General features: G+C 45.4%; 1 protein-coding gene across 1 annotated transcript in view; it reads left to right on the top strand.

Annotated features, from left to right (window-relative positions):
* The first annotated feature begins 273 nt into the window (after positions 1-273).
* LOC144724654 (uncharacterized) overlaps positions 274-18,014 on the top strand; it is a 194,446-nt gene continuing 176,705 nt past the window's right edge. The window contains exons 1-3 of the mRNA XM_078603951.1: positions 274-339; positions 15,276-15,344; positions 16,283-16,337. Of these exons, the coding sequence (XP_078460077.1) occupies positions 15,277-15,344; positions 16,283-16,337 (123 nt within the window). The 5' untranslated portion in view covers positions 274-339; position 15,276. The remainder of the gene's footprint in view (positions 340-15,275; positions 15,345-16,282; positions 16,338-18,014) is intronic.

Genomic DNA, 18,014 nt, shown 5'->3' with positions numbered 1-18,014 from the left:
ACGTCGGTAAAAAAATTAAAATTAATAAAAGTAAAATTATTTACTATAAAAGTAAAATAATTTACTTTTATTAATTTAAATGTTTTACCTACGTGACTTTACCGAAAAAACCTAAGAATATGAATCATTGCAGTCACGAAAGCTTCAAATCTCGAATCGCTTGGGAAACATCGGGAGTTACACCACCACCCACCCCCCTACTACTACTCTCTCTTCTCCCCCCGTCTACCCATGCCCCCCCTCTGCGCCCGCCTCTGGCTCTGGAATCCAGCACGCATGGCAAGCAGCGACAAGCTGTGGCCCAGGCAGAGGAGGAAAACAAATCCTCAAACGTTCGCAGTGAGTAGGCGTCAGTTGGCTTTTGGGTGTTTTTTTGTTGTTGTTGTTAAACCGCTGGCGGATTGTGGTAACTCCTGGACCGCAAGGGCCCGTTGACAGCTTGACGAGAGAGTTTTCTGTACGTTTTTTTTTATAATTTATAAAGTAGCTTTTCTTAAACTCCAGTATTTGTGAATCACCAACAACTGACCTCGTCAAATTGTATCATCCTATTTAACACGTAGGTTTTCGCGACCGATATCAACCATAACGAGGGTTTTGTGGGTTAGATAGCGTAAATATATAAATGTGTCGTTAAAACCGCCACCACCCGACACAGCCAATTAGTAAGGGTTGTCACGTAAACAGAACGTGCCAATTCGTCACTAGTACAGCACATCGGTGTGTTGGAGAGCAAAGCCACAACAGATTTGGCTGTCGCTTGATGAAGCTGGTTGTAATTACTGGCGAAACGTCGTACTCAGATTGTAAATGTTGTGGCTTTGCTCTCCAACACACCGGTTAGTGCTGTACTCGTGACGAATTGGAATGTTCTGTTTACGTGACAACCCTTACTAGTTGGCTGTGTCGGGTGGTGGCGGGTTTATTGACACATTTATATATTTCCGCAATCTAACCCAAAAAGCCTGCATTAGGGAAAAAACCGGAGGACCGGCATAAAAATCCACACGACCACGGGGAGAGAGACATGCAAACTCCAAATATGCAGCAGGCATCAGAATTGGGATCGAACCCACGACCTCCTGCATAGAAGGCGAGGTAGTTCACATCTCACCACCGCTGATCCAGCTGGTCATTCTACACACAATCATCACCTCGAAGGAGAAAGTCATTTTTTTGTTCTAATATGAATTCAAATTGAGAATTAAAAATGTCACGATTTTTTATATATATGTAAAGCAGCTATTGAAGCTAGATGCAGTTTGAAAATCTACAATTATTATAGAAAAAAACAAGTTCTATCACTGGAGATTGCACCTGCGCAGGGAAGTTTGATGAACACCTGTTTTCACAAAATAATGGCCTGCCAAGGGTTGACCACTTCGTGATTCCCAATTGAGTTTTAACTTCTAATGGCACGAAATGCCCCGCAGAGAGAATGTCGTTTCCCCAGTGCAATTCGCGCACTTGCGCACCTGCCGACAAGTTCCTTCGCCATCGTCATCAGCCACGGTCAATCCACTGCTGGATTCATTCAAGTTCATTCATTCAAGTTCATTTATTAGGTATAGCCCTGTGAGCCATTCGGCTCTTGAATCGGGTGCAACCGCAACAAACAAAAAAACATGAACAAAAAACATCTTAAAGTGAATATGTGACTAAGTGCAAACAAAAAATCCAAGAAAAGACAGAAAAATATTGCAGAAAAAAACCGTACACCAACGCTGTGTGCAAAAATCTCAGTGGGATGCAAGTCAAACAACAACAACCACAAGACAACTTAGATTAAGGCCATCAGTCTAATTCCGTACTACAACAAACAAACATGGCCAAACCAAAAAACTTTTCGAAATCACCAAAATAAATCCATAAAAGCAATGTAACAGCGATCATAGGAACCGTGACCGAATTTTCACAATAAACGACATAAACAACATGTACCACCAAACCCTGTAGCCATAGCTGGCTGCATGAGTCACTCCTCAACAGCAGGAGCATTAGTCGGAGTTGTGATAGGACAGTGATGTGAGGATGACTGACCTCTGGTGAGCGAGTGACTGGAAGTGAAGGGTGTGGATCGTCAGTCAACCAGACTGCTTTGCGTTGAATTGTATCAAGTACAGCTTTAGGAGTGAAAGCTGTCATGTGACCACAGGCCGTATGACAATGAAGTAAACGAAACTGTATATTTATTTGCATTTTACCAGGTAAGGCCCACTGAGCAATGTGGATATTTCTCAGAAGCGGCCTGGCCACAAATGATAGCTCAACGAAGTGGCTTATCGTGTGGAAATTCGTAGCAGTCAAATACTCTAAACGCGTGTTGATTCCAAATGTGGAGGGAAACACTGGAGGATCCGGAGAAAAAAATCCATGCAAACTCCAAATGTACAGGCTTCAGGGTTCGGATCGAACCCACGACCTTCTTCATACCAGGCGAGGTAGTTGACATCTCCTAGTCACCGTGGCGCCCCAAGTTGCTTTACTTTTAATGAGACATCTGATGCTGACATTGCCCTCACTCAGACTGCTTGTTGCTCAGGATACTTGCTTGATAATAATGCCATCCCAATGTCACTGGTGGTGAGAAGTGCAGAATTTAAATTGCATTTTTTTGTTTCAAAAATATTCTCGTCTCTAAAGTGAGGCTTCTAAAAAGGCAATGTCAACGTAAATGTTAATACCAGATGCACTGGAAGTCACTTTCTGGAAGCAACATCCAAAATAATTAATGTACGTGTGTAACGATATAAAGGTTCATAACACGAAATAGTGATTACTGTCGTTGTAGAAAATTTAAGTAATAAAATAAGAAAGCAAACATATGCTTTCTTCACATATTTGTCCCTCCACTTAAAATATGTTTTTTTTTACATCCCATCAGCCAAATGGCCATCTGGGAGTGCATAATTACAGCGGCATTGGTTGAACGCAAACTCTGGAGCGGTTTCAACATTCAGTGTCTCGTTAGCAGAATCTGGCTCGCTTGATCCAATGTTGGTGAACTCCCAGATATCTATGGGCATGGACTCTCTGGGGTAGGAACAGGTTCTGTTTTTTTTCTTCAGTTAATTTTTTGATTCATAGATTAATAACGAGTTTACGATGGGAACGAGAGTTTTTTTGTTGTTCAATTTGTATTTGTTGCGTGTGCGCTGAGCTTATTTCCTTTTCACTGTTTCCATTCTCCTGCTGTTTGCAATCAACGCAAAAACCCCAACACATTCATCAATTACACGGCCTGAGAATGAAACGTATATATACTAAGCGACGTTTCGGGCAATGGCCCTTTATAGCGCATCAATGATGTCCTCCGAACAAGGGTGATTGTCTAAAAGGTAGCCTGTTACATACACGCCAGTGTTATTGACGAATGTGTCGACTATTATTATTAGTTAATTGCTTGTTCACCACCGCCAACGGCGGCATCGCCAAATAATGTGTTTACCGTTTGCGATGACGTCTTCGATTGTATTTCACATGACGTTGTGTTAAACGGATTTTCACATGACCCCTGCAGACGCGAGAGGCCACCGCGTGCAACGTCAAATCAAATAATCGATTCGTGAATTTAAGTAACGGAGCTGAATTGTGACAGTTCGTCCAAACGTGGATGCAATGCGTGTAAACATATCGCATCATCGTTCAAACAGAGCCCACGATGCTCCATGCAGCAGTGGATTAGCAGAGAGCGGTACATCATGTGCACGCGTGGATGTCTCCGTGTGCTGTGGGTGGCCCCTGTGACCTATGTTAACCACAGCACCGCATGGCTCCTCAGCCGTGGCGTGTAAGAAACCATATGTGACGGGTCGGCTCCCTTGTCATGGCCTTGATAACGACATGAGAGAGAGAGAGGAGGAGGATGGGGGGGCTTTAAAGCCATCCATAAATATCCTGAATATATCATCAGTCGTGAAACTTTCCATTCTTCTCACTTCTCTTCATTGCCCTCGCTTTAAATACTCCTCGCTCTGCTATGAATTTCACTGTGTTATATAATTACGCGAAAGATGCTGCTGTGCTTTTCTTGGCAATGGGAATATATATTTCTTTCAATGATCAAGTCTGCATTTATTTCGAGCTGAAATGGAAAACCAAGGCCAACAATAAAGAGAAAACACTCGTCGAGATTCTGCTGCAGTATAGTCCCATGAATCAATATTCAGAAATATATTTTCGTTCCGGATTCTTGTTTTGAATTTCATGAACAGTTTTGTTGACATAAATTCAGCTTCTGTCAGAAGATGTTTGTATGACGACGTTTATATGCAACAGCATTCCCTCGTTATTCACGAACTTGCTATCCGCGATTTTGGCTCTCCACGAATCGCATCTGAAACTCCACACGACTGCATCGAGAGCGATAAAGAAAGTGATGAGATAAAGCGGATGAGATAAAGTGATGAGATAAAGTGATGAGATAATGTGATGAGATCAAGTGATGAGAACGAATGTAATGCGAGAAAGTGATGAAATAACGTGGCGAGAGATAAAGAGATGCGATAAAGTGATGAGAGGGAATGTGATGTGAGAAAGTGATGAGATAGAGATAGAGAGAGAGATAATTTCTCGAAGCTTGAGAAGCATTCGCGGACGTTGCGTGTGTACGATATCCCTAGGCCAATATCCGCCAACTGTGCTATTGACGAGCATCTCCAGAACGTATCCCTCGCAAATAACGAGGGGATACTACGTGTATGTTGAACTTTTTTTCCCACCGTACGTAGCCAACCGTGCTAATTGTGTGGGTGCAGTGAGTGATTGCTGTTTCATTGGCAACATTAATTCCTAGTGGTTTCTTACTTCAGCTCAAACAAGCCTGGGGAAATGCTCATCTCCCGTTTGCCGAGGCTGCGGTGGAAATTCCACATTCCTATGGTGTGGGTGTGACTGTCCTTAGGATAAGTGCTTTTGGCGAATAGTTTTCGAATATGTTATTATATATATAAAAAAAGCTTTTTCTATTGCAGCTTTTCTATTTGATGTCATGCCAAGCCTAAGACAAAATGTGAATTCGGAGCTCTACTGCGTTTGGTGATTTCTTCTGAAGTCACTTCAAAAGTGCAGTAGACTCTTTATTCGCAACTCGGACCAGACATTCTCAATGCCCCGCAAAGATTCTTCACCACGTGTCACTCACACCCACGTGTTTAAGTCTCGGTACTGAAATGAGTCAAATTAAGTGAAAACCAATTTAAATTTTCACGCGTTTTTGGACCGTTGGATTGAGGAAAGATTTTTCTACCGTCGAACACAAACATTCCATCAGTCGGATTTCAGAGATAAAACTTAATGAGTATCAATTACCATTATCCCCCCCCCCCATTGGCTCAGTGAAAATGGATGCAGTCATCCAAGCTCTCATACGCAGCAGGGCATTTGCACAAACACATTTTTTAAATGAAAAAAAAACATTTACAGGATTAGAATATCTACATGAAAGAAAATATGAATTACGTATCAGAAGGGGAGTCGTGCACAGAGACATAGCAGCGTTCGAAGATGTTGAACAAACAATGAAAGGTATTAAAAAAAATCACCATTTGAAGATTTGATCTTCACGACCAGTGAAAATGAATGGACCGAAAACGACTGAGAGGCTAAAAACTTGGACTCATAGTAAATACACGCAAACTAAGAGTGAGACACAAGCTTGCTAAACGTCGCGGGTGGTAAGAATATATAACGAAAAACGAGGCCTACTCTACTTGCTTGGCAGACTTCGCTTGTTCCCAAAATATATAGATATATAAACACGTGACACTTGATAGGCATAAAGTCGACAGTTTCATATCGAAAGCAACACTCGTTGGGGCGAGACACCTCCACCTAAAATTGTGGTCGAGGTGGAATTTTTATTACCCCGCTAACATTCTTGGGAAACGGAAATGTTTAAAGTGCCGTGCGTGGATAAATCATCGCTTAATCAGTTAAACATCTGCACCCAGGGAAGGACAGCGACTGCGTCCTTCTGTGACTCGGGGCCAAAGGTGGCATTCTTTAACCGTTGCCTCCCGCCGCAAGCTCGAGTCCCCATGCGGTCATTTCATTCGGGCAAAACCGCAACGCACGGAACGATGGATGGATGGATGCGGTTTAGCGGAGCCGAGAAAATGAGAAGAAGAAAAATAAATAAAAACCCCTAAACGGTCACTAATGTATCGGCTGCGTTAAAAGGTGGGCGACGAATGTTCCCAAGGTTTGAACATCTCTATTTATTGAAATAAATAAATATACTAAATCGGTTAGCGTGCTCTCTGTTGCGACAGTCATAGAATGCGTGCGTATCAAATCGGCTCGGGTACCGGGTAGATTATTGCATCGCCAGAAAGATGGGGAGGCCCACTTTCATCCAGCAGTGGAATGAGCACGACCGACAATTATGATGACGATGTCATTGTTGGGAAAACAAAAAAAACAGCATCTAAAGTTACTCATTTTCACCCCAAAAAAGTACTTTAGAATATTTAAACAATAGATGTCAAGTAGATAAAGATGTTAAAAACATTATAAACACATAATATTAAAAGAAACATGGTTAATCAATGCATTAAATAATATTTACCGTACCTACAACAGGCAGTCGTTAATGGGGGAATTGTCGGTAAGCGAACACATTGGGCTATGGAGGCCTGTTGTTAAGCGATTAGTCATTAACAGGAGTGGTCGTTAAGAGGGGTTCTACTCTATACTACATTACACTACACTTCTATGCACTACACTAGACATTACACTACTATACACTACACTATACACTACACATTGGGCTCGATAGAGGGCTGTCGTTAAGCGATTAGTCATTTAGAAGGGAAATAATAAAATAATAAAAATGAAACAATACAATTCTCAAGACGTTTCGATTGCAACACAAGCAATCATCAGAAAACCACAGCAAGAACATGTTATTGTTTTATTTTTTATTATTTTATTATTTCCCTTCTACGTGACTTTACCAAAAGAACCAAGAATATGAATCACTGCAGTCACGAAAGCTTTAAATCGATTAGTCATTAACAGGAATGGTCGGTAAAAGGGGTTCTACTCTACACTACTATACACTACACTATACACTACACGACCATACACTACTATACACTACTATACACTACACTACTATACACTACACGACCATACACTACTATACACTATACACTACACTAATATACACTACACTATACACTACACTACTATACACTACACAATACACTACAATACACTACACTAATATAAACTACTATACACTACACTACTATACACTACACTACTATACACTACACTATACACTACTATACACGATACATTGGGCTCTATAGACGCCCGTTCTTAAGCGGATAGTCGTTAACAGGGGTTCTGCTGTGTACACACTTCACGCGTAAATATATGGAGGGTATTTTTTTTAATGAAGGAGTCAAGCTTGGACATGAACCGGGGTATGGAGGCGACAGCCTGCACGGCTGGGGTGAGGACATTCCAGACCATGGGGGCAGCAGCGGAGAGGCACGTTGCTTCCCCGGTCTCCCGACTGAATCGCAAATATTAATTGTTTTCACCGAGGGGCAAGTCGTTACATAATGGCTCCAGTAGAGCTCTCCCGGTGCAGGTTTCAGAGGAACTGGAAGGATTAACTGAGTAGTGTTTTTAACCAACGCAAAACGCGCGTAGGAAAACACAGTCTACGCATGGACGTTAAAAAAATTTTAACTTTTTTTCTTCTCCGAATCTCAATGTCGAAGAAAAGTCATAATGATCGCCATCATTAGCAGCCGTGATCAATATGCTGCTGGATGAAGGCATTTCCAAGCCACGGCAAAATCTCGGCAATCTTGCGACCTAACCACTCCGTGTGACGCCTCGCACAACGAACCGGATTTCACCGTTCCGTCTCCCCATGGGCACGTACTCTCGGAAGTTAATTCGATTAGCCAAACGCATTGCGCAACATCTCAATTCAACAGTTAAAACTACGGCGCTTTTCCGAGTCCGTTCTTCCTCCGCCCGTTAGGCATACAGGAGGTCGTGGGTTCGATCCTGACCGTGACGCCTGCTGCTGTATATTTGGAGTTTGTGTGTGTCTCTCTCTCTCCATCATCATCACGGTGGCTCGGAGATGTTAACTACCTCGCCTGGTATACAGGAGGTCGTGGGTTCGATCCCGACCCTGACGCCTGCTGCTGTATATTTGGAGTTTGCGTGTCTCTCTCATCATCATCACGGTGGCTCGGAGATGTTAACTACCGTCGCCTGGTATGCAGGAGATCGTGGGTTCGATCCCGACCATGACACCTGCTGTATATTTGGAGTTTGCGTGTCTCTCGCATCATCATCACGGTGGCTCGGAGATTTTAACTACCTCGCCTGGTATACAGGAGGTCGTGGGTTCGATCCCGACCATGACACCTGCTGTATATTTGGAGTCTGCGTGTCTTTCTCTCTCCCTCTCCGTGGTCGCGTGGACTTTTTCCTCCGGGCCCTCCGTTTTTTTCCGTCCACATTTAGAACCAACGTCACGCGCTTGGAGTATTTGGCTGCTACAAATTTCCGCACGACGATAAGCCACTTCGTTGAGAGCTATCATTTGTGATAGGCCAGGTCGCTTCTGAAAAAGAGCTCTTATAGCTTTCTAGTAAAATAAAAAAAAAATGTGTTTAGTTTAGTTTCAACTGGGCAAAGCCACTGTGGGGGCGGGCTGGAGGGTGGGGGGTCTCTGGGGGGGGGGGGGTCTCCGGGGGGGGGGTCTCCGGGGGGGGGGGGGTCTCCCAGTTGGTGTTGATTTTGGGTCACCGTGTTTTACCATCCCTCGCCGCAGCTAAGCCCCCCCCTCCCCCCCCAAACAACCCACAGGTCTAGCCGAGATAATGGAGTTTGAACCATGCCACGAATGTTACTACTCGTGGGTACGCGGTCATCCTCGCAGCAGGGGCTTTTGGCTCGCCGTCGAACACAGACGGCGGTCACCGCATCGCGCGGCGCTTTCGAGACGCGCTTCCGCGGCCGTCTGGAACGCTCTTGCTTCCGATGTTAGGAAGCCGCTGGGAGCTGTGCGCTTTTAAATCATCATCTCGATTGACAAACTCATTTCTTTAGAACTGCTTTTAGTTTGTCGTCATTCCCCCGCACCTCCGATTAGTCCGGTTCGCTGCGTTACGGGTGCGAAAGAAGTTCAACATTACACACGCGGGTGCACATTCAGCGGTTCCTCGGTAGCGTTCCAACGATGGGATGGGAGCCCGGGGTGAGGGAGCTCAAGCGATGTAATCACGTCGTGCGCCGGCGTGTTCGCGAGCGACGGAACGACGGCGTTTTGCGTCCAGGCTGCGAGAGGTGGTGGTGGTAGTGGCGGCGTTCACGTTCCTGCCCCGGTTAATGCGAGCGGCGGTGCAATTTGTGACAGAGGAGCGTGGTGGCGGCCGCTCTGGGTTCAACTCTGAGCGAGTTGGCGGGTCCGCGTCGTCAGGCGCTGCGGGCGATGTACGTTCCGCTGCTCGCGCGTTGCCCGGGTGGCTCACGGCGACCGTCGCCTTCACAAAGGCGCGCGGAGGAAATTTGCAGGTTTGTAGCGAGACGTTGTAAATTTCGATCGGCGAAACCAACCGATAGTCAGTTTAACAGTGGGCAATGTGAAACACACACACACGCGCGCGCGCGCTATTTACAAGCCACTATATCTCTCTCTGATGCCATCTCATATGTGAGTTATGTAACGCATAATCCGAGCGTAAATTTAGTTATGGCCAGCTATGCCTGCCGCCCACTGATAAGCACACTTGATACTTAGATCTCAGGGCTTTGTTCAGACATTAGGAAATAAAATGAAATTGTTCAAGCTGAAATGTTATGTTTTGTTTGCCACGAGTGTCCGAGGCTGAGTGAGCAGGTTATATGAGGTCCCCGTGCGGAGCTGTAGGGAGTTTTTATCTTTTGACAGACGCAGTACATCCATCACTGAGATTAAGAGGCACCGAGTGGAAAACGACGATTTCCGTCTTCGCCTGTCGTCTGCCGATTGGCACCGTTTGAAAAAGAAATTGAACTGACAAGTGCCAGCTATGTATGAGCACAAGCCCATGAAAGTCCACGCTCGCTCCAACTCCGATTGGCACGGTGGGCTACAGAACGGTGCGAAAGAAGTTCAGCATGCATACGTAGATTCTCACGCAGAACTCGCGTCCCTTGATATCCCAGTAATTGTAAATACGTTGCAGAATAAGGATGTTTTAAATATAGCAAAATATAATGATCTCGATTTTATAAAGCAAGCTCCGTACATAAACAACATTAAATAAAAACTGCACTCACAAGTATAGATACAATCGAATATAAGTACAGTAAAAGCCGATGATAACAATGGCAACTACAATGATAATTGGTTTTTTACCCTTCTATCTGGCAACAAAACTGACACCTTTTTGTTGCCAGATAGAAGGGTAAAAAAACAATTATCATATTTTTTACTGGCAAATGAGGTTCCAATGGAATGGCAACTACAGTTGTAATATCGATAGAATGCATAGAAACGACGATAAAAGCCAGTGGCAATAATTACACTCACAGTGCCGGTAAACATCCACTCGGACCACAGGAAAACAACATCGCGTGTCTAGAAGTAAGCGAATGTGTGCGATGTTTAAGCAAATCATTTGCCGTGTGTGTGAAAAGGCCACACTTTATTTGTGTATCATGAGACCTTTGTCAGTACCAAAATATGAGAATCGGTTTTCCCTTTTTTTCTGGCAACAAAACAGGTGTTAAGATGTTGAAACACCAAACTGAAACCTTTTACAAAGAATTATGTCTGCATTAACCACAATACTTGTGGTCAGAATGCAAACAAAAAACGTACTCTGATAATTATATATGCATTGTCTTTGAAACTGATTGGTCCACACCAAAGACAGCTTTCTTTTGAGCCTCGTCTCAAATTGTGTTAGATTATCAGAGTATGTTTTTTGTTTGCATTCTGATCACAAGCATTGTGGTTAATGCAGTAACATAATTCCTTGTAAAAGGTTTCAGTTTGGTGTTTTAACATCTTAACACAGCTGTTTTTGTTGCCAGAAAAAAGGGGTTAAACCTATTCTCACTTTCACTTATGTACTTCTGTAGAAAATTACATTTACGTTACGCGCAAACGATGCGCTGGGTGTGAGCGGCTAATTGCAAAGGGCAGATCTGTGACGCCCGAATATGCAACGTCTTCCCGCGTTGTTTATTCGCTTTCATGAACCCACAGTCCTTGGTCACACTCCACTGCCGGATGAAGGGGGTCTCTCAATGCCATGTCGGGCATTGGGGTTGTGCGACCATACTTCACACCACGGTGATCAGTGCGCGTCTGTGCATGAGCTGCCCAGGACCAATTCGGATATCGCTTGCCGGCTAACGTTGGTCATGGCCGGGAATCTGAAGTCAGATCAACAACAGGTTCAGAGCGCAGAGTGTTGCTAATCACTGTGCCCTGCAGTGTTCGTTGCAAGGCCCGGTGGGCCATTAGCGGCCGCTGGTGGCCTTTAGTGCGGCCCCTGACGTGCGGCCCTCGACAATGCACGCCGTGTGATACCCCCCCCAACCCCATCATCGTCATCGTGCTGCTGTCAACCCCCCGATGGTTTCAAATGTGTGATGTGGCCCTTATCGGGGCAAGTGTGCGCCCCGCACCCACCTCTGAAAATGAGTGAAGAACCCTGGTGTACAGTGTTTTGTCTTAATAGCAAGCAAGGATTAACCTCGTGTTCACTTGGGGGCATTCAATTCAGTAAACCCTCGCCCCCCACCATGATTAGCTCACGGCGTGACATTAAACACTGCCGACAGACCTGTTCTTCACCTGATGACGGCTGCTTGCGTTGTGGCCGAAACGTCGTGAGAATTATTTTATTATGTTTATTTATTTTATTTTATTATTTCCCTTCTACGTGACTTTACCGAATGAACCAAGAAGATGAATCCCTGCAGTCACGAAAGCTTTAACTCGAAATTAAACTGCCGACAAGAGTTTTACAAGGCAGCAAATTCTGCCTTCAAAGGCCGTCAGGAGCCAATGTAGACTGGGATGATCAACGCGTGGCTGATGGAACGTTCGTTTTTGGTCCGATCTCGTCTCTCGAACGCAAGATGCGCGAGGCCGCGCACGGATCGGCGTTGCTCCGGGGCGTCGTCACCGCGTGCCGCCCAGCACGATGTCCGACGTTTCGCCCCACGTGCCAAAGAGCGAAACGTCGGAACGGCGCGCGCGTGTGTGAACCCCGGGGTGCGCCCGGGCCAGCTGTTGACATTCCTGTCGGCGCGCGCGACCCAATGTGGCTTTTATTTAGATGTTTTAATTGCACGAGGCAGGGGGCCCGAATTATCGGCGAGCGTAGAGGGAGTAGCTGGGAGGAAGTGCGGAAGGAAGGGATGGGTCATTTCAAAAGAGGAATGTCATGGTCAGGCAGCGTTGATTTGGCACAGATGTGTAGAAGGTGGGGGGGGGGGCTCTGATGACATGTCTTGAAATCGTAGCCGGGGTTTGATATGTGTGTTGCATGTTTGGGACGATAACCAAGGCGCCTCGCGCTGACATGTAACCCTCTTGTGCACGTGTTGCGAGTACATTTCATGAACGGCAAAAGCAACAGTTCGTTTCTTTTTTGGGGGGTTGGGGGAGTTTAATGCGATTTTAAGAGTCAAATAAATGTCCCAGATGTGTTGCAATGATGTCACGTCACTTTACAGCAGTCCGCCACAGTCTACGTGTTCCGTGAGACGATGAGTTCTCAGCATGTTTTCTCAGATTTGCGTGAATTTTTGTGTCCGTTTGAGTTCCAGGAAATATCGTCAAGTGTGTCTTTGGATTAGCTTCAGCTTGAGCGCCGTAATTACGTTTGTCCATCCACGCAAACGTGCCTTAAAGAGCTGATCTTTTAAAACATCTGCATCTGATAACATGTTAAGCCGAGCTGAGCTGTAGACAACTCGCAAGCTGTCAAGCGGCTTCACAATGACGGCCGTGAAGCTGTCGGCTTCGACAGGCTGGCTTTCTGTTTTCAAGTGGCTAACATAGAACGTAAATAAATAAAAAATTGATGCTGCACATTATGGCCACGAAGGACAATGCGTCTCAACTGATATCAAGTTCATCAGCTTACGGTATTGTGAATCCGAACGCGCACGTGTGAATCAATGGGGTTTTAGATGTGTGCGCAGAAATCGGTTCAAATCGCCTCCATGCAGCCACTCGAGGTGCTAACATTCATTCACCGCAGCGTGAAACAATAACCAGAATCGATTAATTATATTATCAAGGAACATTTTTATTATAAATGAATCACACAGGGAAATTAACAATTGCACCCTTTACTCTGCGTTAATTTTGGCTGCTCTACATTTGTAAAAGTATTTGTCTGCTGTCATTTTCCACGCGATGATAAGCCACTGCGTCGAGCTATCATTTGTGGCCAGGTCGCTTCTGAATAAAAGAGCCACAAAGCTCCGTGAACCTTGCGTGGTGAGATATAAAATAGTTTAGAGTTCAGTTTCGTCTCGACCATCGGCCATCATCGCTTCGAGCGAAGTGCCCTTGCCCAACCAACCTCACTGACTTTTCTTACCAATCGACGTGACGTCTCTAACCTGCGCACGTCATCTCAAGTTCAAGTTCATTTATTAGGTATAGCCCTGTGAGCCATTCGGCTCTTGAATCGGGTGCAACCGCAACAAACAAAAAACAAAAACATGAACAAAAAACATCTTAAAGTGAATATGTGACTATGTGCAAACAGAAAATCCAAGAAGAGACAGCAAAATATTGCAGAAAAAGCACCGTACACCAACGTTGTGTGCAAAAATCCCAGTGGGATGCAAGTCAAACAAGAACAACAACCACAAGACAACTTAGATTAAGGCCATCAGTCTAACTCTGTACTACGTGTTCCTCTTTCTCCGTCTCAGTATGAAACCCGAGCCGTAGTATATAGCCCAGTGGGGCCTTACGTGGTAAAAACTAACTAACAAAAACCAAGCAAGTTTCGTTTACGTGAGCTACGATGAAACGGACCCAAGAGGTTAACCTCAAGGAGAGATGGAGCGATGAAATCGACTCGCGTGCAGGTGCTAAGGCGGGTCTTTGCTTCGCTAGTAGGGAGTGGTGGTGCAGCGGTTAGCGCGCTGGCGCTACAAACCTGGCGACCCGCGTTCGATTCCCGCTCAAGGCCAACACCAGTGACGATTATCTGAACTGGTCCTGGGCTTCGCCGAGGTCGACTCAGCCTGAAAACGAGTACTTGGGGAGACGAAGGCGGTTGGGCGTGTTGTGTGCCGTGGGCCTCAGTCTGTGCTTCTCGTCAAGAGCACTTGCCCCAACAGTCTGCGGAAGGCTATACGGGGGATCTTTGTTGTATCGTGGGATCGTGACGTCGTCGTGACATCGTGAGAGATGAAAGCGGCTTGGGGAGGGAGTCCTTAGTCCAGCATGGCTCACGATGATGATGAGTGTTATAAATGATTAACTGCAATGAATGATTAATCATTACAAATTAGTATTATATGTAACAATGAACGATTAAATTTCGATTTAAAGCTTTCGTGACTGCAGGGATTCATCTTCTTGGTTCTTTCGGTAAAGTCACGTAGAAGGGAATAATACAATAATAAAAATAAAACATAATAAAATAATTCTCACGACGTTTCGGCCACAACGCAAGCAGCCGTCCTCAGGTGAAGAACAGGTCTGTCGATAAGTCTTGTTCTTCACCTGAGGACGGCTGCTTGCGTTGTGTCTTATCGACAGACCTGTTCTTCACCTGAAGACGGCTGCTTGCGTTGTGGTCGAAACATCGTGAGAATAATTTTATGATGTTTTATTTTTATTATTTTATCATTTCCATTCTACGTGATTTTACCGAAAGAACCACGAAAATGAATTATTAATGAATGATTATGATGAAAGTAACTCGTGGGAGCAATCAGGAACTTCCTAGCCTGCCTCAAAAGCAACGTGGAACTTGTAACCGGATCTGATATATATATAAATATATAAATTGCTCTTCAAACATAAACTTAGTGTTCAATATTTGCCATGTTTGAAGAAGATAGGCCGCGCGTGTGTGTGTGTTTTAAACGATTGCATTTGATATGCCGGCCGTGTAAAAACAACAAAAAAAAGTTTCTCCAACTTTTAAAACAGATTAAAAAGTCTCCGGGTGTTTATTGTAAACCGAAGCTTATGACTTTAATTACATTATTTGATGTGCGATAAGTTACTCGAATTTGCTAAGGAGCTTCTCTTTCCCCATCAGGATGAGTCGAGACAAGATCGGCGATTCTCTCCGCGCCCAAGACGAGATGGAGGTCGCGTTGCAGTCGAGGTGCGGAAACGGCCATCGTTGAGGGCAAAACAAAGATCCCCCGTATAGCCTTAGCAGACTGTCGGGGCAAGTGCTGTTAGCGAGTTGCATCAATGAAGGCCGGCACCACGCCCGCCCGCCTTTGTCCTCCCAGTGGTGATGTTTACACACCGCAGCAGGTACTTATTTGAGGCTGAGTCGACCTACGGGAAGCCCAGGACCGGTTCACATAGAGTAATCGTCACTGGTGTTGGCCGTGAGCGGCGTCATTATTAGTGGGTAGAGCGGTGGGGCGGTGGTTGGTTGACCGCTCTACAATCCCGGCCCTCCGAGTTGGATACTCGGCTACGACTTAGTGAGTGATACCTGTCCTGGAACACTAACGCTTCACCAACGCCCGCACTGACCAGTGTGGTGAAGTATGGTCAAACAACCCCTGTGACCTACGCAGCGTGGGGAGGCCTTCATCCCAGCAGTGGACTGACATGGGCTGTCATTATCACTATTGTCATTTCATTGTGCTCGGCACAAGCAAACGAAGCGGAAGCTTAGATCTCCATAGAGGCTCGGGGAGCCCTGGGTTAATGAAAGTAAAGTAAATAAATGTAGGGCAGCACCAATATATCAGCTCAAACTCATATACTTATGACATTAAAACGCTCATTGTACTTATAACAGTATTAGCATTTTAATTGTACTTAGTCTAATGGATTAATTTGTTTAGCACGACTGTGATATCATTAATTCATTAATGTGCCTTGCCCATCATAGAATGTTTGTAGTCATGTGACGCACCCAATTATAATTTTTGCTTAGGCCCCCCCCCCGCATCCCCGCAAATGGATTGGCACCGGCACTGATGATCATTAAGCCTCCACGTACTGCGGCTGCATCGTAGCTCGAGTCGTAAAAAAAATTCTCTACGGCGCGCGTGTGGTACGTGCATGTGTTCTTAACAGAGCGAGGAGGCTGGCGGTGTCTTGGCCGCAGTCGATGGAAGATGAGAAATCGCTGGTAAGCTGCTCCCATTGTGCGGCGGTTTTCACTTTTTGCGTTTGGTAACGGCATTCGGCGCGCGGATCCTGCCGCGGTGTCACGGCTTTCGCACTCTGATCCTGCCGTCCAGAGGTCACCGCTTCAATTTGACCTCCCGGCGCAACGGTTGAAAACGGCGATGGAAGTTTCTTCATTCTAGATTTGAAGCTTTCGTGACTGCAAGGATCTATACTCTTAGTTCTTTCGGTAAAGTCACGTAAAAAAAAAAAACATTAATTATTAATGTAATTTAAATTTAATTTTTTTCCTACGTGACTTTACCGAAAGAACTAAGAGTATAAAGTTTCTTCAGTTCACGTCAGCCGGCCGCCTCTGTCCACCCGCCAGTTAGCACGGCTGGCTACGTACGGTGCGAAAGAAGTTCAACGTACACGCAGTGTAATAGGGTACCTCCACTGTCGATCGGCAGGTCGCATGCGGATGAATAACGTGCGGGTGCTCCCACCTCTTTCTAGACATCTGACCAGTGCGGAAGAGTAGGCCAAGAGAGGGTTGTTCAGAGTTCCCTCTCGTGGAAGCCCTTCCGCCAACATCTGTACAAGCAAGCTAATTGCAGGTCTGCACCTTTAAATATAACTGTTGCAAGCGTACGTTTCGAAACGGTGTAACTTAAGAACGCAGTCCAAGCCATCCCCTTTCGGTTCAAGCAGCAGATATTTTAATTGCCGGGTTTCTGTAAGCCATTTCCGCCGTATCTCTAGTTTCTAGACAGTCGTATAACTGCCGCAGTTAACCCCGGGCATGCCAGGATTGTCGGCCCTGTGTGAGTCATCAAATCATTGAGTCAAGGCCAACGCACTGCGATGGCATTGACAAACACGTGGGCCCTCTCCCCGTGGTGTTTCAGAACTCACTGGAACCTAGATGCACATGAGACTTTCAACCTGCCAGCGATTCATTGTCGGGCGAAACATTTTGCGTGACTACCGGTTGTTTGTCTGAATTCATGAAATGCCACTGAAATGGCCAAAAAGAACAACAAGCAAGCTACGCTGGCATTCGGCTCAGCAAATGTTTAGGAAGCGTTTTCTAATTCTTTAAGCTTCTTACGCTCCCTTTCAAATTTTTAATTCACGTAATTTTGCGGCGCGCATTATCGGTTTAGCGAATGCTTAGTTACATCCGTGAAAGTGGAACTTTATTCATTATTTCCCGGTGCAAATTATAGACTAGGGTTTTGTTTTGTTTTTGTTACAAGGGTTGACTTTTTTTAGATGTGAGAACTTAATGTCAGAAGCAGCCCACCCACGACCACAAAAGAGCAAATGAAATGTCTTCAGCATCAAACAAAAGAATTGTTAAAAAAAAAACGTACGGCCAATTTGTCAATCCAATGTTGGATAAGCTCTTTCTCATGCCGTGCAGGCGGCGGTGGTTATCAGGCCATACTTCACCGCACTGGTCAGTGCGGGTTGGCGAGGGGGGTGGGGGGGAAGGGTGCAGAGCAGGAACAGATTTTTCTGCACTGCCCTTGGCTACTCTCGACGCCAACCGCACCTGGGCACGGACATGGAGGTCGCCCTTCCAAGCACACATCAGGCTCAAGTGATGTCGGTCATGAACATTGTGGGTTTAAGCCACTGTTGGCTTGAAACCACGGGTTAGAATAGATTTGAGATGCTGCACTTATCACGT

This window comes from Lampetra planeri, chromosome 21, assembly GCF_965212315.1.
Source record: "Lampetra planeri chromosome 21, kcLamPlan1.2.h2, whole genome shotgun sequence".
NCBI lineage: Eukaryota > Metazoa > Chordata > Hyperoartia > Petromyzontiformes > Petromyzontidae > Lampetra > Lampetra planeri.
Note: the sequence above shows the minus strand (reverse complement) of the source record. Positions and strands in the feature narration are given on the sequence as shown.